Source organism: Bos indicus x Bos taurus, chromosome 5 (genome assembly GCF_003369695.1).
Source record: "Bos indicus x Bos taurus breed Angus x Brahman F1 hybrid chromosome 5, Bos_hybrid_MaternalHap_v2.0, whole genome shotgun sequence".
NCBI lineage: Eukaryota > Metazoa > Chordata > Mammalia > Artiodactyla > Bovidae > Bos > Bos indicus x Bos taurus.
In genome coordinates this window covers 108,177,572-108,204,829 of record NC_040080.1, presented here as the reverse complement: position 1 = coordinate 108,204,829, position 27,258 = coordinate 108,177,572, and the positions used below count along the sequence as shown (strand labels likewise).

The 27,258-nt window shown below is 36.0% G+C and overlaps 1 protein-coding gene across 4 annotated transcripts in view; it reads left to right on the top strand.

The window, feature by feature from the left end:
- METTL25 (methyltransferase like 25) overlaps positions 1–27,258 on the top strand; it is a 308,960-nt gene that overhangs the window by 93,711 nt on the left and 187,991 nt on the right. Inside the window, exons 10-13 of one of the 4 annotated variants that reach the window (XM_027543234.1) lie at positions 10,446–10,520; positions 11,089–11,160; positions 12,676–12,784; positions 17,305–17,344. In XM_027543234.1, the coding sequence (XP_027399035.1) occupies positions 10,446–10,520; positions 11,089–11,160; positions 12,676–12,768 (240 nt within the window). In that variant the 3' untranslated portion in view covers positions 12,769–12,784; positions 17,305–17,344. Of the gene's footprint in view, positions 1–10,445; positions 10,521–11,088; positions 11,161–12,675; positions 12,785–17,301; positions 17,345–27,258 lie in introns of those variants that run through there. The other 3 variants (XM_027543233.1, XR_003511283.1, XM_027543235.1) reach the window with 3 other exon arrangements.

Here is a 27,258-nt window from a genome sequence, read left to right as displayed (position 1 = left end):
TTATTAAATATTAAGTTGAACCTGGATCACTTTGGTATTTTGAATTGATTGTAAACTGAAATCAAGAATGAAATAGGTGGTTAAGGAATGAAATGGATTTCTTAAAAGAAAAAAAATTATACAGATATGGTTAAGTCATATCAAAGCTAAAGGATATTATTATTTTTTGTACCAATTATACATTTACTCTGCAGTTGTTTATTACTTAAAATGATTAGACTGGTACGGTCACTTTTGCCCTCTATAAAATAGCTGTTAAAAAGCATTTCAAATTTATAGGATTCAAGAAAAATTAAATGAATTAATATACATAAAACACTGAATATAGTGTTTGTGCATAGCAAGTACTTAACTAAATAATACTAGTTTTTATTCTACTTTTTGTATATGCACTGCTTATAATAATGCAATTGATGTGACTTCTATAAATATTTTTATTGTCACCAAAATGAACATCCTTCTAGTTTCGCATAAATAAGAATAAACACTGTTATTTATTTCTGTTTTTTTAAATATATTTTTAACCAGACTAGTCTTTCTTTGTTAGTCTTAATTAGTGCATATATTTATTTCACTTCAATTCCACTTCTTACAGTAATATTAAAAATATAACCTTAAGCATAATTTTTACAAATATTATTTTACTTAAAAATGCTTTATCATTTGCCAGGAATCCAGATAGAATGTCACATATTTTTTCTGATGGCTTTCTTTTCCCAGGTTTGTCTTTAATAATAACCATAGTAAATGTCTCTTAGTATGCTTCTTATATTACTGATTAAAATATTATTAATAGATAATATTTACTAAGCTTCCCTTGTGGTTCAAACAGTAAAGAATCTGCCTGGGGTTTGATCCCCAGGTCAGGAAGATACCCTGGAGAAGGCAATGGCAACCCACTCCAGTATTCTTGCCTGGAGAATTCCATGGATAGAGGAGCCTAGCAGACTTGAGTCCATGGAGTCACAGAGTCAGACACGACTGAGCGACTAACACACACTTACTGAGGACTTACTATGTGTTAGTTATTATGCCATAAACATCAACATTATCTCATTTACTCTTCACTAAAACTCTTATGTCAGATACTTATAATACCCAATGTAATGATCTAGAAAGAGAGCCTCAGAGAAAGGCAAGTCATTTTCCCCTGGTTGAAGGGGCAGAGCTGGAACTTGCACACAGATTCAGCTTCCATCAGAACCTCCACTGTCAGCCACCTCTGTGCTAAGAAGTACAATTAAAAACAAAAGGAAAAGACTAATGTAGATAAGTATCACCATAAAAAGATCAGTCTTAAATGAATGTCTTACTTAGTTATTAAAAGGTAATAATAGGACTTGCTGATTTTTCTCTTAAAACTGTTTAAGCTCATTTACAGACAAATGTGTTGAATAAAATATGCGAGGAAAAGAAAAGGAATAAGAAGCCCAAGCTGGAAGGGAAAGAACTTATAGAATATAATAAGGTGTTTAAAAAGTAGTGGGGTGAGAGGAAACAAATAGATGAGTATGTGTTTTGAGGATTTTTTGTTTTAATTGTGATGGGAGACAAATTAAGAGAATTGTCTATCAGGCCAGAGTAGTTGGAAATAGGATAACTTATTAAAACTGAACTTGTGATCTAATACAAAATCCTCTCATTTTTCTCTCATGTCATGAAGTATCAGTGCTAAAATGAAAGTCTTGACCACATGCATGATAAAAAGATATGAATAGTTTTATTTTTAAAATGACATTAATTTTCATGTGAGATTCTAATTGTAAAAAGTATCAAAATCACTTAAATTTAAAATGTTAGATATATCAAATTATTTAAAAGGTTGGTGGTGGACAGGGAAGCCTGCCGTGCTGCGATTCATGGGGTCGCAAAGAGTCGGACACGACTGAGCAACTGATCTGATCTGATTAACAAATTTTACATATAATTGAAAATGTGGTGATTGCTGTTGATGTGTCTCTGATCTCTCAAAGTGCATCTCTTCATAGTCAAAACTGCATAATTAGGTAAAGTACCTAGAAAATCTCCTAGCATGCTCTGATACTTTCTTAGTCACAAGAAACCATGTAAACCTGTGGAAAGACAAAGAATAGTCTCAGACAAAACATCATTCCAAAGGAGACTAGAACAGCATGTGCTGATATATAAGTGGCCCATACACAGCAGAAAATATTAACCCGTAAGTCCTGTAGTCAGTTGTGATACACAGCATTGAACGTTTTCTCTTAGAGCAGGACTTCTCAAACTCATCGCGTTTGGGTAATTCTTCATTGTGGAGAGCTAACTTGTGTGTTGTAGGATGTTTAACATCCTTGGCCTCTACCCACTAGGTGTCAGCAATAGCACCCTAATGGTAGCGATCAAAAATAAATTTTTTAAAAAATCTCCAGACATAGGCACAAATGTCTTGGGGGGAAAAATCACACTTGGTTGAGATCTGCTGTCTTCAAGCATTTGTCATTTTAACAATTCTGTTAGCATTCTCATTGTAAACCCCCTATTATCTTAAAATGCCACTTTATACAAAGAAACAGAGTGTGGAAGATGGGAAAAGCAGTGGTTCTGTTGTTATATTTTGAAGACTTTTTATCAAAATGATCTCCTCCTCGATCTTTAATTTTATATAGCCTTAACCGCTTAATGGTGATATTGTTTCAATCCTGCATAAGATATAGTTCTGTTTAAGAAGAATATTTCGATTTCACAGTAAAGCCAAGCCTACAATAAATGGTGTGGAGCATGAGCTGCTTTACAGCAGCGAGAATACTGTTTATAATAGATGGACTTCTTAGAATGAAATTTTATAGTAAAATTCTTTGTAATTTAGTAAAGCACAATTACTTCTTTGTAAATTATTTTTATAGAACTTTACAAAAGTCTAAAATAACAAACTCCTAGTGATTAACTTTACCTTGACCTTCAAAAAAATTTGGTATTTTCAAATTTTGTCTTCTGTCCCAAACTTCAGTATCTCTCCACATTTTAGAAAACCTCCAAAACTGTCTTTAAGGTTTCCTATTATCTTCATGGTCCACAGCACTTGTTTTTTCTTTTTCTGTATTACTTTTCTCTTTCTCCTTCCACATACATGTAGTGCACGCACACAAGTGCATGAGAGTACACACTGCTGCTGCTGCTGCTAAGTCGTTTCAGTCGTGTCCGAGTCTGTGTGACCCCATGGACGGCAGCCCACCAGGCCCCGCAGTCCCTGGGGTTCTCTAGGCAAGAACACTGGAGTGGGTTGCCATTTCCTCCTCCAATGCATGAAAGTGAAAAGTGAAAGTGAAGTCGCTCAGTCGTGTCCGACTCTTCCCAACCCCATGGACTGCAGCCTACCAGGCTCCTCCGTCCATGGGATTTTCCAGGCAAGAGTACTGGAGTGGGTTGCCATTGCCTTCTCCGGAGAGTACACACACACATCCATAAATTTTTAAAGCATCTAATTTTAAAAGCAACGAAACTACTGTTGTTTCCTAGAGAAAGAGTGAGCTGGATCATTTGTCCACAAGAAAAGAAAATAAAAGGAACTTATGTTCTAGAGCTTGTGTGTGTGGGGTTATGTACAAATAGAAAAGCGAAAGTCAAAGTCACTCAGTCGTGTCCAACTCTTTGCAGCCCCGTGGACTGTAGCCTGCCACGCTCCTCTGTCTATGGAATTCTCCAGGCAAGAATACTGAAGTGGTTGCCATTTCCTTCTTCAGGGGATCTTCCCAACCTGGGGATCAAACCCAGGTTTCCTGCATTGCAGGCAGACTCTTTACTGTCTGAGCCACCAAGGAAGCCCATATACATATAATGAATATTCAAATAATGTTACTCCCAGATATTGAGAATGAAATAGACAATAAAAGTGGTGATTTAATGGGGTCTTGAACGGACTAAGTTGAAAATCATTAAACATTTGTAACCTTAGTGGAAGTTGGCAGAGGATAATTCAGAAAATTATCCTTAAATATTTCTCCAGAACAGGCCAGCAATAGCAAAACTTTTGAGACCACAATCATTTAGTTATTCATCAGCAAATATTTACTTTGAAGAATCTCCAATGTGCCAAGAACCGTGGAAACTCTGAAGCTACAAAGATAATTAAGACATGACCCATGAGAAAAGAAAACAAGTAATTATAGCATGAACTTACAGCAATAGATACATATATAAAGTATGTATGCCTGGAGTGACTCACTCTGCCTGTGAAGGTATTACGGAGGACGTTGATTGCCTTAGCTTGGTCTTGAAGGACGTGAAGGACGTGTAAGAATGCATTAAGCAAACAAGATGAGCAGGTAGTGAGCAAGGAACTCATTTCAGATGTGTATGGTGGGGAGCATAGCTTGTGCAAAATCACAGAGATGTAAGAAACATGATTCTGGACTCAGCACAGTTGAAGCATAAAGCAAGTGGAGGAGGCAGTGGTGAGAGATAAGGCCAAAGGACCAGGGTGGAGAGACCAAATAAACTTACCTTCAGACATTAGATCAGAGATGAATCAGTAGTCATTGTAATAACTAAGTGGTTTAAATACAAGTGGGAAGACAACCACAAATGCAAGAAGCTCATAAACTTTCCTGTAGTGATATTCAGTGGTCCCCTGGTATCCCTGGGGAATTGGTTCCAGAACCCCCCACAGAGAACAAAATACCAAGGGTGCTCAAGTCCCTTATATACAATGGTGGAGTACGGGCAGCCCTCTGTATCTGTGGGTTGTACATCTGTGGGTACTGAGGACTGACTGCTTATAAATGATCTACAGTAAGTGAGGTCCTCTGACCCTAAAGAAACACTAAATTGCTGATACAATTTAAATATATAGGTAGCCTGTCATCTTTGGTGATGACATGTGCATTATTCCCATAAATATTTCCTGCTGCTTTTTGCAACCATTATAGTAACACAGGGCTTCTCTGGTGGCTCAGACAGTAAAGAATCTGCCTACAATGCAGGAGGCCTGGGTTCTGTCCCTGGGTCTGGAAGATCCCCTGGAGAAGGGAACGACTACCCACTCTAGTATTCTTTTCTGGAGAATTCCATGAACAGAAGAGCCTGGCAGGCTACAGTCCATGGGGTCAAAAAAGTCAGACACAACTGAGCGACTAAGCACACACACATAATAACACAGGGATACCTCAGATTGTGGATTCTGTTCCAAAGCACTGCAATAAAGTGAGTATTTCAATAAACCAAGTCACATGAAGTTTTTGGTTTCCAAGTGCATATAGAAGTTGTGTTTACACCATACTATAGTCTGTTATGTGTGCAATAGCATTGTGTTTAAAAAGCAATGTACATGCCTTACTCAAAAATATTTTATTGCTGAAAACTACTAACCATCATCTGAGCCTTCAGCCCGTCATAATCTTTCTCCTGGTGGAGTCTTGCCTCAGAGTTGGTGGCTGCTGACTGATGGCAGTGGTGGTTGCTGAAGTTGGGGTGGCTGTGGCAGCTTCTTAAAATAAGACAACAGTAAAGTTGGCTGACTCTTCCTTTCACGAATGATTTTTCTAAGCATGCAGTGCTTTTTGATAGCCTTTTACCCACAGAACAGCTTTCAAAATTGGAGTCAAATGTCTCAAACTTTGCTTTATCAACTAAATTTGTGTAATATTATAAATCCTTTGTTGTCATTTCAACAGTCATCACAGCATCTTCACAGGGGTAAATCCCATCTCAAGAAAGCACTTCCTTGCTCATGCATAAGAAACAACTCATCTGTAAAAGCTTTATCATGAGGGTACAGCAATTCAGTCACATCTTTAGGCTCCACTTCTAATTATTGTTCTCTTGCTATTTCTACCATATCTGCAGTTACTTCCTCCACTCAAGTTTGAATGCCTCAAAACCATCTATGAGAGTTGGAATCATCTTCCTCCAGGCTCCTGTTAATGTTGTTACTTTGACATGCTTCCATGAATCATGAATGTTCTTACATCTAGAATAGTGAATACTTTCCAGAATGTTTTCAATTTACTTTGCCCAGATCCATCAGATGAATCACTATTTATGGCAGCTATACCCTTACAAAATGTATTTCTTAAATAATAAGACTTGAAAGTCGAAATTACTGCTTGATCTATGGGCTGCAGAATGGATGTTGTGTTAGCAGCCGTGAAAATAGCATTTTAGTCTTGTTGTGCATCTCCATGAGAGCTCTTGAGTGACCAGGTGCTTTGTCAGTGAGTAGTACTATTTTGCAAAGAATCTTTTTTTTTTTTTTTTCTGAGCAGTAGATCTCAACAATAGTCTTAAAATATTCAGTGAACCATGCTGTAAACAGATGTGCTAACATCCAGACTCTGTTGTTCCATTTACAGAGCACAAGCAGAGTAGATTTAGCATAACTCTTGAGGACCCTAGGATTTTGGAGATGGTAAATGAGGTTGGCTTCAAAGTCCCCAGCTATATTAGCCCCTATCTGACAAGAGATTTCAGCCTGTCCTTTGAAGCTTTAAAGCCAGACATTGAATTCTCCTCTTTAGCTACGAAATTGCTAGATGGCATCTTCTTCTAGTAGAAGGATGTTTCATTTACACTGAAAATCTGTTGTTTGGTATAATTATCTTAGCTAGATCTTCTGGATAACTTACTATAGCTTCTGCATCAGTACTTGTTGCTTCATCTTGCTCTTTCATGTTGTAGAGATGGCTTCTCTCCTTAAACCTCATGAATCTGCCTCTGCTAGCTTCAGACTTTTCTTCTGCAGCTTCCTCATCTCTCTCAACCTTCATAGAAGTGAAGAAAGTTACAGCCTTGCTCCGGATTAGACTTTGGCTTAAGGGAATGTTGTGGTTGGTTTCATCTTCTATCCAGACCACTACAGCTTTCTCAGTCAGCAGTAAGACTTTCATTTTCATATCATTCATATGTTCCGTGGAGTAGCACTTTTAAATGAAGTTTTCCTTTGCGTTCTCAACATGGTACCACATCCACCCACCTTGAGTTCTAGCCAAGGGTGTATCAGCAGCCTCAGTCCTACCATCTACTGATGAAATGAAGGTCAGTTGCTAACCTGTCTTCTGATCAGGTAGCGCGTGGGGAGGATCTCTGAACAATTGTGTATCTCTTATCCATTCATCAGGTCCGTTCCCCATGGAGTTGAAATATGGTCCACCTTTGCTTGTCTGGGCCCCCATATATAGATCTATGAAAAGACAATTTAAATAAATAATGTAGGAAAAGAGACAAATCAGCCAAGGCAAGGGGAGAAGTGGGCAACAGAGGATGAGATGGTTGGATGGCATCACAAATCAATGGACATGAGTTTGAGCAAACTCTGGGAGATGGTGAAGGACAGGGAAGCCTGGCATGCTGCAGGTCATGGGGTCACAGAGTCGGACATGACGTAGCAACTGAATAACAACAATGTCAGCCAAGTACTCAGGATCCATATCAACAGTGATAGATCATACTGATAGTAAATACCCTGGATATGATATGAGGAATATGATACTTTACATCTGTAGTCTTCTTCTCAAAATCTATAGAGCCAGTCTAATTATGAGGAAAACTGTTCCCAGTGATGGAAAATCATACAAAATGCTTGACTAGGGCTTCTGAGTAATGTCAAGGTCATCAAAAACTAGGCAAGTCTGTCAAAACCAACAGGACTATTGGAGTTTAAAATGCCAAAAAAAAAAAAAAAATTGTAAGAAAAGTAAGGGAAAAAACCTAAAAACCCTCAATGTGACCTTTCCTTTGCTGTCTCTCACCTCGTTTCTATTTAGGACTGGGTATCTCCCTAAACCTAAGCCACAGACCACTGAGCTAGGGCCCCATTACACAGCTTAGCTAATATTAATCCCTTTCTCTGGAGTCTCGGAGATGGGCAGCAAGGAGCAATGGAATTCATGGCCAAAGCCCCCAGCTGGCATTCAATGTGTACTTCAACTTGTAAGTTTCCATGGATGTTCTTGCCTACACCAAGCACCTCCTCAATTATGATGCCTTCTTTATGTCTAGGATGTTTGCCCTGTCTTGGCTCTTACTGGGTTTAACTACGGTAATGTCATCAGTACAATGAGACCATGCGTATATGTATGTTACAGATTCATCCTAGAACTAAATAGTGTCTTCATAAAATTTCCATGGATTCTCTGATCTAATCCTATGAGACTGATAGTTGAGCATTTTATTGGAAAAGTTGATTAAAGCATGAAATCATATCTTAAACACTGAATTTTTCACTTAGAAACATTAATATAATTGTATCCACCAAGCATTTGGTATAAGAATAAGGCCATTTATTTTGTTTTTTGCACACAGCTTTGCATATAGTTTCTCTAGTTAGATTTCTACTTTAACTTCTGTCCATCAAACATGTATAATGCGTAGTTTATAGTATCCAGTTTTGGATCATTCCATTTTTTTTTTTTAATAGGAAGTAAAGATGATAGTTTCATCTTTTCTCTCCAAAATCACACAAAAGCAACAAATGGAAAGAGAAACAGAAATACAAACTCCTTTTTGACAAAATAAAAAAGCCTATTAAATCTCAAACCATGTGTATTATGAAGTTCAGTGAAGGTAAAGAGGGATACAGAATGATCTCAAGAGACATTGCCTAGGCTTGCAGATCACCAGCACAACCAACAGTACAGTTCAGAGAATACTGTGGAACCCAAGGAATCACACTGAAAAACCATGTTTGTAGGAAGCAGTATGCTGATGAGGCAGGACTGAAAAAAAGGTGGTGAGCCCTGAGTTGTTCTGTAACTGCTAATCTCACATGACAGGACAGAAGTAAAGACTAAAGGCTGCAATTCAAACACATTCATAATTTTTTGAGGTGAGTGTTGCTGGCTTGAAGTTCAGGCCTAGACGTAGTCCAATATACTCTACTGTAAAAGTTTGATTCAGGAGATACTCATTCAATTCAAAGATGAGCAAAAAAAAGGGCTAGAGAGAAAACCATAATCTTGGGTTCTGTACCAAAGGGAAGATATTAATATTTTCTGGAAGGCCACACTAGAAATTGGATGAGACAAAGCCTTACTTTTCACTGTTAGTTACCCTTTTGTATTTTTTTTTTATTCAAAAGAAATTTCATGTAATAGAAAAAGAATGGGATCTTTGAAAAAATATTTATACATTTGCAAGGAGATCTGAATACAAATCCTTTCAGATTTTAGACTCTTTTTATTCAGCCTGTCATTTGTCTTGACCACATATGCATGGATACATGCCAAGTCACTTCAGTCATGCCTGACTCTTTGCAACCCTATGGACCATAACCCACCAGGCTCCTCTGCCCATGGTATTCTCCAAGCAAGAATACTGGAGTGGGTTGTGATGCCCTCCTCCAGGTGATCTTCCCAACCCAGGGATCGAACCTGCTTGTCTTATGACCCCTGCATTGGCGGGCAGGTTCTTTACCACTAGTGACACCTGGGAAACCCCTTGATCATATATAAATTGACAGCAATTTCTTCTGGTGACTTTCCTTTATCAAGCCTTTCACAAAGGCATTCAACATATAAAGAAACTTTTCCTTTTGCATCTATATTTTATTGATTTTTTAATATTTATATAATGTCCTTATAATGTAACTGTAATAAAAAAGTTTAGGAACAAATACACTTAATGCAGTAGGCATAAAGCTCAACTGGTGAGAACAGAACATGTATTAATAAATTGTCTACAAAGTGGCCTACTAACCACAAGGATTCAGTGTACTATGGGTATCATGTTTTAGAGAAAAAACAGAAAGCACCACTTGTTGATGGATTGGTTAAGTGTTGTTAGAAGAAATTATGTTTAATATGAATGTGTCTTTATTCCTTTTGCCTTTTCGTTATTCTCTATATTTTTTTAGATATATTGCTTAAATTTTAGTTATATTCAAAAACTGTTTATTGAACTCCTACCTACTGTGTATCCCAAACGTAGAAACAAGTGAAGGTAAATATTTCATTACTACTTGTTGAAATCAAAGATAATAGGATCTTATTATTGACTTTACTTATGATATACTGATGGAGAAGGTGATAGCAACCCACTCCAGTACTCTTGCCTGGAAAATCCATGGACGGAGGAGCCTGGTAGGCTGCAGTCCATGGGGTCGCTAGGAGTTGGGAACGACCGAGCGACTTCGCTTTCACTTTTCACTTTCATGCATTGGAGAAGGAAATGGCAACCCACTCCAGTGTTCTCGCCTGGAGAATCCCAGGGACGGGGGAGCCTGGTGGGCTGCCGTCTCTGGGGTTGCACAGAGTCCGACATGACTGAAGCGACTTAGCAGCAGCATGATATACTGAATAACCTATATTGATGCAGAAGATTTAAATGAAAGAATTTTGTTAAATTGACTTGCTTCATGAACATCCTTAGAGCTCTTCAGACACATAAGATTGCTTTGAATTATTATGTTTGTTATACTTTAGGGTACATCTGATTAGGGAAAAATATATATTTTTAACTGTTACTAAATCTATTATTGTTGTTTTATTTTGAAGCTGCCAGAAAAAATTATAATGGACTACTACGAGAAATATAAGCCTAGAATGAATGAACTGGAGGCTTTTAATATGGTAAGTCTCAGAATTAAACATATTAAATCGAATATGTTGCTAGACTTGAGTGGGATCCTATTAAATTTTTTTTATGGGGCCAACCAATCTATATTGTTTTTCTCTTAATGTAGAAAAACTGTTTTGGATCATTTCCTATTTTAGGACTATATTAGGCGTCAGTACTATAATAAAGAGAACACATGGCAGATTTCTCTTAAAGTGTATTAGAAATGCATGGAAAGAAGTTTTAGAGTTCTTTGAACACATATTGGTCTCAATGCAATTATTTCACAAGCATTCCTTTTAATGAATTTCATTCTTAGTACGCCTTTAAAAGCTTTCTATCACATATGTATGATTGCTTTTGGATTCCAGCCCAAAGTCACTCAAAGGATATTCTTTTCCTTTAACTATTAAAATAAAAACTTTTGATCTCTGAAGTACTTATTTTCTGAAGATGTACAATGGATATTGGAGATTTGGCCTTATGCAAGTTTCTGTAGATGTATTTTCTTAAATGTAAGTGTTAAGTTAGTATTTTTGTTTGTTTTAAAGTACCACTGTGCTATCTTATTTTTTCTTTTAGTTGAAAGTTGTTCTAGCTCCTTGCATAGAGACCTTGATTCTTTTGGATCGACTTTGCTACCTGAAAGAGCAGGTAAATTATGTTAATTTTAAATGCATAACAAGAATCTTTATTAAATCCAGTAATATCCATCTGCTTATAACTACAATAACTTTGTTTCACGTAACTAGTAACGTAATTTTTCTTGTTATATTTTCCAAGTTTAAATATTCTTTCCATCCCTTTTGAAACAAAAGCATATGTACAACAGATGTTTGCCAAAAACGTGCTATAATAAAGTGTACATTCTTTTAATTGTATGGTAATTACTATACAGTAGACCGTGCACACGAGCCATCATATGTGACATACCGGATAGCCAGGATATCAACATAAAGGATATCATTTATATGTTTCACTTTGTAAGAATCAGCTTTTAATTCATTTTTGAATTTGGGAACGTATGTACTCCGCAGTACAGAAATTTCTTTCTAATCATTGCTTCTGTTTTCTCAGTCTTACTTGTTTAATCTATGTTGAATGACTAGAAAAATGATTTTTTGGTTTATCTTTGGGGAAAATGTGTTTTTCAGATTCTAGTCTAAGCTGTAATCAAAATTAGGTTTTTGAACTGTTTAATCCCATTTGTAGATTCAGCCTTATGTTTTCACTATAAGCTCTCTAATATTTCTTTTATCATATGAAGAGCTTTACTTCTTTTCAACAAGCTACTTGGAACAAGTGGGTTTTAATAAATGATATTTTTATGGAGAAAAGCAGTTTTTAAGTATTTGGATAATTAGATACTTTGCTAAGCTACTAACTCAAAATCACTGGAAACTTTTGCTTTTCACCTTGGTAGTTCACAGAATCAGGCTTATTTTACTAGGTACTCATCGCTTCCCTTTTCAAAACAATTCCCAGTGACCTAAATAAAATAGGTAGGCATAACAGTATGTACCAAGTTTAACTGGTAATGCAGTGATAGAAATCCTGCAGTTGTTCATTTGATAATATTTTAAATACTATTACTGTTATAAAAGTAATACATGCTTAGTGTTAGGAAATTTTAAGTGAAGAATATCAAAAAGAAAGTTGAAAGTAATTATAATCTCACCTTTCAGCATTAGCTCTTAAATTACTGTGTTTTCTAGAGCTTTTAATATATGTATGCTGTGTGTGTATGAGCACATTATTTCTACTTTAATTAGAAATGGAATCAAATTATAAATACAGCTTCTCATCTACTTTGTTTCATTTGTTTCATTTAGATTTTTTCTATCTCATTAAATACACTGCAGAAGCTGAATGATGTTTCACCATGTAATTTATTTGAGCAATACCCAGTTGTCTGTAGCCACTTTCACTTTTTCACAGTTGTAGCAAGGAGTAGCCCGGTGTTTCACTCCCTATGTACATCTTTAATTATTTCCTCACCATAAAGTCCTGAAGGTGAAGTTCTAAATTAGAATTTAATTCTAAATCAATTTAATTAATTAAATTTGTTAATTTTCTTCAACAAAGAGCTCTCATATTCTAGTATATATTCTAACACCTCTCATATCTTCAACAAACAGTTGTCTGTTTAAATCACTTATCAATTTACAGGATGATATCATGTGGTCTGCGCTTGTGAGGTTGTTTGATCCTGTGAAATCTCCCAGATGTTATGCCATTATTGCCCTGAAGAAGCAGCAATGATTTCCATTGAAGCAAGGTATTAGCTATATCTGTTTGCGGAATCTTTTGCTAATTTTGTTTTTCTAAACATTAATACAATGTTATGTAAATATTTGAAAGACATTGTTATATATCTTAAATAGACAATAAAACCATAGCTAAAGCAGAATGCCTTAATCCATTTTCCATTGTCAAAGCATACATTAATTAAAAAAAATTAAAACTCATGAAAATATTAGAAAAGAATTGACCTACATTTCTGAATTCCTGCTGCTGCTGCTGCTGCTGCTGCAAAATCGCTTCAGTCATGTCCGACTCTATGCGACCCCATACACGGCAGCCCACCAGGCTTCTCCGCCCCTGGGATTTTCCAGGCAAGAGTACTGGAGTGGGTTGCCATTGCCTTCTCCAAGTACGTCCCTAGAACATTATAATCTGGGCCTTGTTTCCTGTTCAATTATAGAGACTTCTGCTATTTACTGCATATCACATTTTGACGTTTTACTGACTTAACATATGAAAGGTATAGTTATACTTACAGTAAAACTAGTTGGTCCTGAAGACCATTAGCATTTTCTTTCACATTTTGGAAGGATTTTTCATGTTATCAGAAAGGAAAAAGTCATGCTTAAATAAATACCCAGGAAACAGGCCAGATATTAAAAGTCCTTAATATAAAGAACATTTTATACTCTGTTTTAGTCTAAATTACAAGAGGAAGTATTCTGTGTCCTTAAAGGAATATGCATCTTGTAATTGAGATATTCACCTTAAGGATTCTTTTTTTAAATTAATTAATTTATTTTAATTGGAGGCTAATTACATTATTGTGATGACTCTTGCCATACATTGACATGAATCAGCCACAGGTATATATGTGTCCCCCCATCCTGAACCCCATCCACCCACCTTCCTCCCCACCCCATCCCTCTGTGTTGTCCTAGAGCATCGGCTTTGGGTGCCCCGCTTCATGCATCGAACTTGGACTGGTCATCTGTTTTACAAATGGTAATATAAATGTTTCAGTGCTATTCTGTCAAATCATCCCACCCTCGCCTTCTCCCAGAGTCCAAAAGTCTGTTCTTTACTCACTTTAAGGATTCTTGGGGCGTTTACCAAAATAAAGGATGAGTTGGCACTTAAGGAATCACCTGGTTCTGTGTAAAAAGTCAAACTAGGAAAAACGAGTGAATCGGGGAAGACCAGTACTCTGCCCAGAGTGGTGCAGAGTCCTTTCATTAGCAGAAAACTTGAAGTTTCTGATTTGCACAGAAGAAGTGGACAGGTAGGGGGAGAAAAGTTTACTTGATTCTCAGCTAGAGACTGCATAAAATTTTTCCAGGAGAAAGAGTAACTGCTTTCTTAAATTTTAGAGTCTATCCACAGGTGAGACCAATTTCTTGCTTTGGGTTGTGATACTGAGTTTGTGCCTAGTATATATGTGAAAAGATCTTGAAGCTGGGAAATAAATGTGAAAAGACCCTGGTGTAGTATATATGTGTATATATATACTATATATGTGTGTGTGTGTACACACACATATATATATATAGTATATGTATAGTATGTATATACAATATATAGTATATACATAGTATATACATATATACATAGTATATATATACTATATATATACTATATACTATATATATATACACTACATACTATATATACTATATACTATATATATATACTACATACTATATATACTATATACTATATATATACTATATACTATATAGTATATAGTATAGTATGTATAGTATAGTATATATATACTATATATATGTGTGTGTACACACACATATATATATATATACACACATATATAGTATATAATACATATACATATATATGTATATATGTGAAAAGACCCAGATGTAACCAGTATATATTAGAAAAGACCCTGATGCTGGGAAAGATTGAAGGCAGGAGAAAAAGGAGACCACAGAGGACAAGATGGTTGGATGGCATCACCGACTTGATGGACATGAGTTTGAGCAAGCTCCAGGAGATGGTGAAGGACAGGGAAGCCTGGCGTGCTGCAGTCCATGGGGTTGCAAAGGGTCAGACATGACTGAACGACTGAACAACAACAGCAATATATGTGAATGATCAGGTGCTTTGTATACTGAGTAAGATACTGGGAAAATTAGCCATTTTTCAAGCTCTTTATGCTGAGTTTTAAATGTGTACAGAAGTAGAGAATAGATTATAATAAATCCCCCTGTACTCATCACAGACTTTAATAATTAGAAGCACTTACCAATCTTGTTTCATCAGCACACACGTGAGCATGCATACATACACAATTGTCACACGCACCCACCATCCATGGAAAATTTTAAGGCAGATCTCAGGCAGCTTGTTATTTTACCTAAATACTTCAGTGTATATTTCTAAGTTAAGGATTTTTTTTCCCATAGTAATCTATTACTTGTCCTCATTCACATTTCCATGATTGGCTCCAAATGTCTTTACAGATTAATACCTCATTTGGTTCAGTTCAGAATCTAAGCAGGGTCCACACGTTTGCATCTGATTGATGTGTATCTTTAGGTTACTTTTTTATTCTCTTTCCTCATGTTGTTTCTTATATGAGTAGCTTTCTCAGGAGCAGAAAACCTTTCCAGGCTACTTTCTTTCCTTTCATAATTTTACTTCTGTTTAAAATTTTAAACTTTTTTCTAAAGTCCAAATATTTATATAACATTCATTCCAGTTTCCCTGGTGGCTCAGAGGATAAAGCGTCTTCCTGCAATGCAGGAGACCCGGGTTCGATCCCTGGGTTGGGAAGATCCCCTGGAGAAGGAAATGGCAACCCCCTCCAGTACTCTTGCCTGGAGAATCCCATGGACAGAGGAGCTTGGCGGGCTACAATTTATGGGATCACAAAGAGTTGGACACAACTGAGCATGCATTCATACATGATGGAATGCTTACCACGTGTCAGGTATATGTAGGCACTGGCAGTATGGAGACAAACAAAAAATGTCTCTGTCCTCAAAATGTTCAGTGAGGAAGACAATAAAATTACTAATTACAGTAATTAATACTATAATCACTGGACATAGCTAAGAGGATCAGGGCATAGGATTCTTTAGGGCATCTTTAGATCAATACACTTGAGGGCAAGAGGGAATCAGTAATGTTAGTACCATAGTTTGGATTCATGTAAATTAAGTTGTGTACTTGCCTAAGTCACTTAACTATTTGGTGCACTTCAATTTTCTCATCTGCAGAAATATAAAAATAGAATTTACTCCAAGTATGTTATGAGGGTTAAAGGAATAAGTATGTGTCATTGAACTCCCCCAAACCATCTCCAGGCACCCTGTTTATCAAGCAAAATTAAGTTTATTAGAATTCAATGCAGTAAAAGGAAACTCCTCCTGGACAGTCTCTGAAGGGGAAGTCATGGGGGAGGATATTTGAAGGATTTCAAAGTCTGGACTCGAGTAGTTTAAGGTAGCTTTTTTAAGGTGGAGAACAGACAGGGATTTGGGAAAGTTCCTGACCTGATACAAATTTTATGGTTAATATCTATAGCAGGGTGAGGATCTCAAAGCATATCTTGATGATAAGTAAACTGTTGCTTGATAAGTTAACTCTTTGCCAAGGTGAACAGATTGTTTATCTGAGATAAATTGACATATGGGAATTTCCTGAAACAAACAATGAAGTTATTTATTAGTTTATGGTCTTATCTTCCTTGGGCAAAGTTTTCTTGTCACAAATAAATCGTGTTGACACAGGTGGTCCAGGTTCTTAGACGCCATAGCTCTGTCAGATTAGTGCAGATGGTTGCAGTTCTCCTTGTAAAGTACTTAATTCTTGGCACATAATGCATAATATAAAAGCAATAGTTGTGGTTTTTAAATGTCCTAGAGGGAGACAAATGGAAGCTTAACTGTCTTTATAACAGTAATTTTTGTAGGGGAAAAAAGTGTTTTTAGGGAAAAAACAGTGATTGTATCTATAGGTATAAATGCCTAGAGTTATACAAAAGGCTTTCTATACCACATAAATCTGATTGTTCTTTAATTTGTGTTTCTTGCTGCTGTACATAATAATGATAATTATTGTTACCCTCTTTAACATGCATAGTTATTCCAAAGTCTTTGCATGAGTCATGTGGTTTCATTTTTTCCAAGGTGGCTAAGAGCTAAATTGAACATATTTTTAAATACTTTTTATTTGTTTTTAATTGAAGTATAGTTGGTTTATATATTATATGCTACAGGTATACAACATAGTGATTAATAATTTTTAGATGTTATACTCTATTTATAGTTGTTATAAAGTATTGTCTGTATTTTTCTGCTGTGCCAATCTGATCTCATCACTTCATGGCAAATAGAAGAGGAAAAAGTGGAATCAGTGACACATTTTATTTTCTTGGGCTCTAAAATCTCTGCGGGCAACTGCAGCCACAAATTAAAAGATGCTTGCTCGTTGGTAGGAAAGCTATGACAAACCTAGACAGTATATTAAAAAGCAGTGACATCACTTTGCCAACAAAGATCCATATAATCCAAGCTATTGTTTTTCCAGTAGTCATGTCCGAATGTGAGAGTTGGACCAAAAAGAAAGCTGAACACCGAAGAATTGATGCTTTTGCATTGTGTTGCTGGAGAAGACTCTTGAGAGTCCCTTGGACTGCAAGGAGATCAAACCAGTCAATCCTAAAGGAAGTTAACCCTGAATATTCATTGGAAGGACTGATGCTGAAACTGAAGCTCCAGTACTTTGGCCACCTGATGGGAAGAGCCATCTCATTGGAAAAGACCTTGATGCTGGGAAAGATTGAAAGCAAAAGGAGGAGGTGTCAGGAGAGGAGGAGATGGTTAGATAGCATCACCAACATATATGTGTGTGTGTGTGTATATATATATATGTACATACTTATGTTTATATATATAATATTTCTATATGCTTCATTTTTTCCTTCCAATTTTATTGAGATATAGTTGATATCCAGTACTGTTTAAGGTATACAGCATAATGATTTTCCTTAAATTCATGAAATGTTTACCACATTATTTAGTGAACATCTGCCATTTCATATAGACACAAAATTAAGGAAATAGAAAAAAATGTTTTCTTTGTGATAAAATCTCTCAGGATTTACTCTCTTAAAAACTTTCATATATGTATACCTGTGGTGGATTCATTTTGATATTTGGCAAAACTAATACAATTATGTATGGTTTAAAAATAAAATAAAATTAATTAAAAAAAAAAAAACTTTCATATATAACATGCAGCAATGTTAATTGTATTTAAGTTGTGTACTATATTCCCTAGTACAATACTTACTTATCTTATAACTAAGAATTTGTACCTTTTGACTGCCTTCACCCAGTTCCCCCTGCCTTCCCTTGTAACCACAAATCTGCTCTCTTTTTCTATGAGTTGTTTGCTTTTAAAGTGTAATTTATCTCCAGTTAACACTATGTCAGTACCTGTCACACAGCATAGTGATTTGATATTTCTGTACCCGTCAAGATGATCATCACAATAACTCCAGTTACAATCTGTCATCATTCAAAGATATTACATAGTTATTTTTTAAATTTAATTTGAAGTATAGTTGATTTACAATGTTGTATTAATTTTTACTGTAGAGCAAAGTGATTGTAATATATATGTCATATATGAATATGCATACACACACTTACATGGGCTTCCCTGGTGGCTCAGCTGGTAAAGAATCCACTTGCAATGCAAGAGACCTGGGTTCGATCCCTGTGTTGGGAGGATCCCCTGGAGAAGGGAAAGGCTACCCACTCCAGTATTCTGGCCTGGAGAATTCCATGGACTGTACAATCCATGGGTTCGCAAAGAGTCAGACACAACTGAGCAACTTTCACTTCACTTCATATATATATATATAAAATATGGATGGTGGTGGTGTAGGTGCTCAGTCATGTCCCAGTCTTTGCAGCCCCATGGACTGGAGCCCAGCAGGCTCTTCTGTCCATGGTATTTTCCAGGCAGAATACTGGAGCAGCTTGCCATTTCCTGCTCCAGGGGATCTTCCCAACCCAGGGATCAAACCCCATCTGCTGAATTGGCAGGTGGGTTCTTTACCACTAGCACCATCTGGGAAGCCCATACACACATGCATTCTTTTTTATATTCTTTTCCATTTGTGGTTTATCACAGGATATTGAATATAGTTCCCTGTGCTATACACTAGGACCTTATGGTTTATCCATTCTACGTACAATCATTTGCATCTACTAACCCCAAATTCCCAGTTCATCCCACCTCCCCACCCCACACTGTACGTTTCATAACCGTGACTCATTTGTTTTGCAATTGGAATTTTCTACTTCTTCACCTATCCTCCCCTCCCTAACCTGCTCTCCTCTGGCAATCATCTGTTTGTTGTCTGTAGCTATGAGTCTATTTCTATTTAGTTATGTTTGTTCATTTGTTTTGATATTTAGACTCCAAATATAAGTGAAATCGTTCAGCATTTGTCTTACTCTGTCTGACTTATTTCATCTAGCATAATACCTGCCAAGTCTATCCATGTTGTTGCAAATGGCAAAAATGTCATTCCTTTTTTAGCTAAGTAATATTCCTGTGTGTGTGCATGCGTGCGCGTGTGTGTGTGTCACATCTTCTGTTTCCATCCATCTACTGACAAGCACTTCGGAGAAGGCAATGGCACCCCACTCCAGTACTCTTGCCTGGAAAATCCCATGGACAGAGGAGCCTGGTAGGCTGTAGTCCATGGGGTCACAAAGAGTCAGACACGACTGAACGACTTCACTTTCACTTTTCACTTTCATGCATTGGAGAAGGAAATGGCAACCCACTCCAGTGTTCTTGCCTGGAGAATCCCAAGGATGGGGGAGCCTGGTGGGCTGCCATCTATGGGGTCACACAGAGTCGGACATGACTGACATGACTTAGCAGCAGCAGCATTGACAAGCATTTAGGTTGCTTTCATATCTTGGCTATTGGCAGTAATGCTGCAGTGAACACAGGGGTGTATATATCTTTTTAAATTAGTGTTTTTGTTTTCTTCAAATAACTACCCAAGAGTGGAATTGCTGTATCGTATGGAAGTTGCATTTTTAATTGCTTAAGGAACATTCATCTGTTTTCCATAGTGGCTGCAGCAGTTTATATCCCCACAAAGTGCACAAGAGTTCCCCTTCACTACATCCTCACCAACATTTGTTATTTGTGTTCTTTTTAATGATAGTCATTTCAGACAGGTGTGAGGTAGTATCTCATTGTGGTTTTTCTTTGCATTTCTCTGGTGATATTGATCATCATCTTTTCATGTTCCTTTTGACTATCTGTATATCTTCTTTGGAAAAACGTCTATTCAGATGCTCTCCCCACTTTTGATTGGGTTGTTTGGGAAGGGTTTTGATGTTGTTATATGAGTTCTTTGTATATTTTTCAATATTAACCCCTTATTGGATATATCATATGCAGATATCCTTTCCCATTCAGTAGGTGAACTTTCCATTTTGTTGGAAGTTTCCTTTGCTCTGAAAAAGCCTTTCCATTTGATGTAGTGCCATTCATTTATTTTTGTTTCCTTTACCTAAGGAGACACATCTAAGAAATACTACTAAGATCAGTGTTAAAGAGCTTTCTTCCTTTGTTTTCTTCTAGAATTTTTATGGCTACAGGTCTTACATTTAAGTTTTTCATCTATTTTGAATTTATTTTTGTACATGGTTTGAGAAAGTAGTCCACTTGAATTCTTTTGCATGTAACTGTCCAATTTTCCCAACACCATTTATTGAAGAGTCTGTCTTTTCCTCATTGTACATTCTTGCCTCCTTTGTTGAAGATCAATTATCCATTTAAGTGTGGGTTCACTTCTGGATGCTCTTCTATTCCATTGAGCTATGTGTTGGTTTTTGTGCCAGTACCATATTGTTTTGATTACCGTACCTTTGTAATATTTGGAATTAGGAAGGATGATGCCTCCAACTTTGTTGTTCTTTCTCAGGACTCTTTTGGCTATTCAGGGATTTTTGTTTTTTCATACAAATTTTACAATTATATTTTCTAGTTCTGTGACAAATGCCACTGATATTTTGATAGTTCCATATGCTTTACTTTTTAATTAATTCATTTTATTTTTTGGCCGCATCTGGTCTTCGTTGCTTTGCGTGGGCTTTCTCTCGTTGTGGCATGTGGGAGCTGCTCTCCAGTTGCAGTGCGTGGGGCTTCTCACTGCGGCGGCTTCTCGTGTTGTGAAGCACAGGCTTTAGGTGCGCAGGCTCGGTACTTGCAGTTCGTGGGCCCTAGAGCTCACTGGCTCCAGCAGCTGTGGCTCATGGACTTAGTTGCTCCACAGCAGGTAAAATCTCCAGAAAGAGGGATCAACCCCGTGTCCCCTCCATTAGCAGGCAGATTCTTAAACGCTATGCTACAAGGGAAGTCCTCCTGTATGCTTTAAATTTAAGAAGTATACCTTTAAATAACTTTGGAGTTAAAGAAGAAAGTGGAAATGAGAAAATATCTTGAATAATAATGAAAAAATTACAATTTTTGATTACACATAATTGTAACTTTTATTACAAATTACACATCAAAATTTATGAGATAAGTTAAACCATGATATAAGGAAACATCAGTTGTGAATACATATTAGAAAATAAAAGACCAAAAATCAAAAGATTAGTGGAAGGAAAATACACAGAGAGATAATTAACACCTCCAAAGTTGGTTTTTAGATTTAAAAAAAAACTGTCACAACTCTGGCAAGAGTAGACATTTAAAAAAATAATAAAACATAGGAATATAAAAGGGGACATCACTATAGATCTTAGAGAAATTAAAAAGGTAGTAAGAATAATATGAACTGCTTTATGCCAGTACCTTTGAACATTTATATAAAATGGAAAATTTTTCTCAAAGAAATGCAATATGCCAAAACTGCCTCAAGAAGAAAAATAAAACATGAATAATCATATAACTGTTATATTGAATCTGCAGTTAATCCTCTATTAATTCCCTATATCTCAACAAAAGTACTTTGTGGATGTTAAATATAATTGTTACCCACTGTCTTGTTGGTTTACAAGTAAAGGTTGAGGAGAAAGATTTCAAAGCTATTAATAGTTCCTAAATTCAGGAGTTTATAATCTAGTCATTGAAACATATGTGAGGCATATGGAAGAGTGAAGAGTTAGATAATGACATCCCGGAGGAGACAAAGAAAGTGTCCACATAAACACACAATGCTTTACCATGAACTGTGTCCTAGACTGCCGACTTCTGTCCCATTCTTCCTCTTAGCTGTAGTTTCCTTGAGGTTGTTTTTAAATGTGGTCAGTAGAATGGTTTGTTTTCATGGAGGAAAGGACTGTTTAAGAAATACTCTGCTGTGTGAAATATGTGCTCTGGTTAACCTGTGACCAAAGGAACTGAAAGTCTCCAAACCTCCCTGATGATTTGTGCTTGGCCAGTGATACTACTGGCTACATGCATGGGAATTTATTAGTTGATGTATTTATCTCAGTGGATTGCCTCGTTAAGTTTGCAGGTGTTCTGTCAATGAAAGACCTTTTTTTTTAAATTGTACTGTTTTTATTAGAATTTTCCAATGCACAATCCAGAATAAGAAAGTTAACACATTTCAGCACAGAAGAAAGTAGCATGTATTTAAACCTAATGGGAGGAAAAGCTTTTAACTTCTACTCAGACAGTTATGATTGAACATGTTGGATTTTAGAAAATCAGAGAAAGTGTGCAAGTTCCAACCTAAAATTCAACACATTGCTTTCCATTTAGTCAGCATGGGATTTGGTGTGCATCAGCTGATCAGTTTGAACTAAATGCACACGTATTCTGAGTGAACTGCTTCTCAGGAAAGAATCCAGTCTTCTAATACTGCTACAACTCTTTCAAGAAAAAGAGTTGATGGTGGTTTTGCATTGAGCAAAATATACTCCAATAATGTGTTTCAAGGGAAAGATAAAACAGTTCCAGATCCATTTGATTATAACAACAGACATCTCTGGTGCTCTGGTGACTTCAGACCATTTCCAATTTTAGTAGACAATATAACTGTGCAGGTAAACCTCTGTGAATAAATGCATAAGGGACAGATTTTTAAATCATAAAGAAAAAAATGTTAGTGCTGTATTTCCACTTTAATTCAAAAAGACAGAAACTAAAATTGAAGGCCAAAGAGGGTTCATTTTTAACGTATAGGATGTTGGCCATCTTTCTAGTATATAAACAATGTCTATCAAGGCTCCACATTTACATTCACGTTACCAGCTTATACGTTTGGGAAGTCATTCCTTCACAGCAGGTTGTACTGTCCTGAGGAATGATATTTAGTAGTTTTGAGGGTCGACATTTACAGTGTAAGAACTGAAAACTTTTGCAAGGTAAATGCTTTTCTTGGATAACTTTTCTCTTATTAACAGCAAATAGTTATTGCTCTTGAAAATAAACAAATTTGAATTTTTTAAATATGCTTCATGTTTTAGATCTCTAGCACAGTTTTAATATCCACTTTTGTTAATGATATTACTGGTAATGTGTTTTCATTCTAATAAATTGGTTGCAGATGCTCAGAGAAGAAAGGATTTCATTAAAATTGCGGCTCTTAATAGCATACCTCCTACCTTTAAGATTAATGAAACAATAGTAAATTCAACCAAAATCTCCTTACTGGTCTATTATTATGGAAATTAAAACTTTATATCTCTTGGAGTTTTGTTTAGTTAAGGAAATGAAACCATGTTACAGAGCTTCTGAAGGTCATAGTAGCCTAGTGGAATTACATCAAGTATACATTTACATCCTGATTTTTAGATTCTAAACTGTCTACAAGATGCAAATGCATGAGAAGGAAAGGATAGCAGTTTGTGGAGGCTAAAATAGAAATGCCATCTTGGAAAAATAAGAAACAAACAATCAAATCTAATTTTTCCAAAAACAGTGTATCTGTGTCTCTGATCAAGTAAGATATGTATAAGTTCAACAAAACTTTGTTGTTGTTTAGTTAATAAGTCTTAAAAAAAATTAACTCTCTTGTGGCCCCATGGACTGTCGCCCACCAGGCTCCTTTGTCCGAGGGATTTTCCAAGCAATAATACTGGAGCAGGTTGCCGTTTGCTTCTCTAGACGATCTTCCCGACCCAGGGATTGAACCTCTGTCTCCTGCACTGACAGATTCTTTACCACTGAGCCATCTGGGAAGTAAAACTTTATTGAACATCTATAACTGGATGTTTTGACACTTAACCTCAATTCTCAGAGCAATAAACTAATTCGGTGTGCATTGGGGATACAGATTGTTAGTATCAAGCAGTAGTCTATGCCTAAGGTGCAAGCAGTAATACTTATTGTAAAGTTAAAAAATAAAATTAAAAAAAAAAAAAAAAAGAATAGTTCAGCCATTCTTCTTTCACTCTAGGGACTTAACTGTTATCTTAAAAGCATAATGATTTCAGTGGTTTATATCTACTTACAAACTTCCTTTTTGTTCTTTCCTTTTGTCTAGCTTTGTGGTCTCCAGACTTTGGTGAGCCAAAGAATTAAGATATATACTACCATATATTCAAAAGTAAACAAATCACCATGTAAATTTCCCATAGAAATATATTCTTAACACATTTAAGAGATCTTTCAGCTGTTAGTTGGTTTAAAAAAAAAAGATTCAATGATAACAATCCCATTGACATTCCAAATAATGTATTTTGTTTTTACTACTTTGTATAATAGATTCATACTTAACTTTTATTATCTCATAAGTATATGAAAGTTAAAATCAGAACTTTGCAATTTAAAGTTAAAACTTATAGCCAAGGCCACTTTTGAAAGAATTGAACACCAATGATAGTGGTTAGTTTTAACTTGCCTAGGAAGATCAATGAATATCAAGAAACTTCCTGCCCATGGTATTAATTTAATTTAAAAATAAATCTCAAGATATTTACTAAAAATAGACCTAAAGTAATTGCTAATTATTTAATACCAACTACTTTGACATTTTACATATTGTGTATACAAGGGCCACCCCAAAAGAATTAGAGTGGGGGTTTTATAAAGAGGCCTGTACATGAAATTTGAAAATCCCAAAGAAAATTTCAAAAACAGCTAACCAAATAGATGACTGACTGCATAGCATAATGTTAGAGCAGCAGCATTCCAAACAGCTTGTGGGCATATAGCAATGCTTAAAACTTCAACATGTGTGTTAAAGAGTGTATTTCTTGGTTACCAATACTGATCTTTCTGGACATCAGAGTGATATATTAAAATTGTAAGAAAATATTCCAATATATAACACTTCTTACATTGAAGTCCATGTGAATGGCATGCTTACATGTCCAAAGATTAGCTTCCAGCCATAGAAATAATATGGGAAGCAAAGACTAAGCCGGCAATTCCCTGCATCACATTTTTTTTTTTTTTCTTGAAATAAGCTGAGCTTAAGAGTCCTATTACTCAGAAATGGACTCTGCAGACCACCAGCATCAGTGTCACCTGGGAACTTGTTAAAAATGCAGAATCTGAGTCCCTACCCTAAACCTATTCAATCAGAATTGGTATTTTTAAGGAGATCCTGAAGTGCTTAACATTTGAGAAGATACATTCTTTAAGGCTCCTCTGAGATACTTTTATGCCCAAGAACACACAAGACATAGCCAGGCCCCATAGTGTCTGCTGCATTTCAAGGTTAGGGAGCGTGCAGATCCCCAGGGGACTCACTCACAGATCTGCCCTAAGTGGACCACATCTTGACTCATGCACAAGAGGTCTGTATCTAAGAAGGTTAGAGCTCCCTACCAAAGACTGAATACAAAGGAGACCAGAATTTCACAAATCCCTTCTGAGTGCAGCTGACTTTTAACAGACATTATCCCAACAAGACTTGTTAATAAATTTGGGGATTGAATTGTGGAGTATTTTGCAGCCATTTTTCAACTGACTATGGCTGTCTTTTTAATGTCAAAGATTTAATTTGAAAGTAAAATTTAAGAATGTGAAAATGTTCTGTGTTATCTGTATATCTACCATAAAACTCTAACTTATATACATAGAGCTTAGGAACAACTCTTCAGAAGGCCTTCATATCTTTCGATAGACTCTCCACATTGTATACTGTGCTTTTCCTGTTTATCTCTGATTATGGTATCTTTCACCCATGTGATCTTTTCATAGAAATAAAATTAGCAAGCCAGTAGGCATTGGAATTTGCACAGAATTTATTTAAAAAGTCAAGATACAGTGAGTCTTTTGAGGCAAACAAATCAGGTTCCTGGGCTAAACCTCAAATTGCTCTAACATACAAGCTATCATTTGTACAAATCCATGAGAAATGAATGAAGAATTTGGCTCTCAAATAATATGGTCATGCCATTTAGAACTTTTTACTTTCTTTTTGTTAAAAAAAAAATGAAGAAAATATAATTAAATTACTTATATTCCCACCACCAAGTAGTTATTTTTATTCACTTTAAATGTTTTTATTGTTTACATTTGCCTTAACAGTCAACATGCCATTTATATTCTGCCTCTTTTACTTAACATTATGTAACAAATGTTTCCCCATGATTCTACACTGCCTTCATCATGATTATTTTTAATGACCTGAGCCCATCCTAATGACATTTACTCTATTTATCCATTATTTTATTATTAGACTTCAAGCCAACCTCTTGCTATTGTGCCTAAGACTACTGCAAATGCCTTTGAACACATGACATTATTCTTTTCTTCAGTCATTTACTTTCTATGAATATATTCTCAGAAGGAAAATTGCTAATTTAAGGTTAATAATGCTATTAAATGCATTGTATACATTAACTATTTAGGAACTCTGCTTTTTCTTGAGCCAGGAACGAAGTTCCCTTTTTTAAACAAATATATGGGACATTTGGATTTAATTCTTTTCATAAAAATTGCCAGCTTGGGAAATCATTGATAGTTAAACATAGAATCCACAACCATTTCGTAACAATAAAATTGCAAACCCTGAATAGGATCCTGCCTCCATATTTATACATAAAATACAAGGAAACATAGGCAAGCAATATACTAGTGACCAGACAGAAACCAATTCAGATAACTGAAGCCTGCATAAGTGGGCCAATAAATTAAACTCAAATATACCCTCCAAAAATGCACAAATGACCAGTCACCAAATACAAAGAGCTTTTCTATGTCCCTTATTTGATTATTTAAAAAAATAACCTACAATTTATTCTTTCCTGCAAATCCTGTTTTTCTCCGCCCAAAGTATCCACCTCGTCTAGTAAATGCTAAAAGCATATAGTTTAACTGGAATTATGAACAGACAGAGAAGGCCAATTTAAACAGATGTCATAATAAAAAAAAAAAAGAATTTACCCCACTTACATGTATTAGTTAATAGATGTCGAAATGGCCAATTTGACAGGAAGAGAAGAAGGAGCCACTTCAGTTACAGATTTCATGAAATCTGCCCCCCCACACAATAGTTCCTCTTATATGCAGTCCAAAGGTGTTGCATAAGCCCCTTCCTGG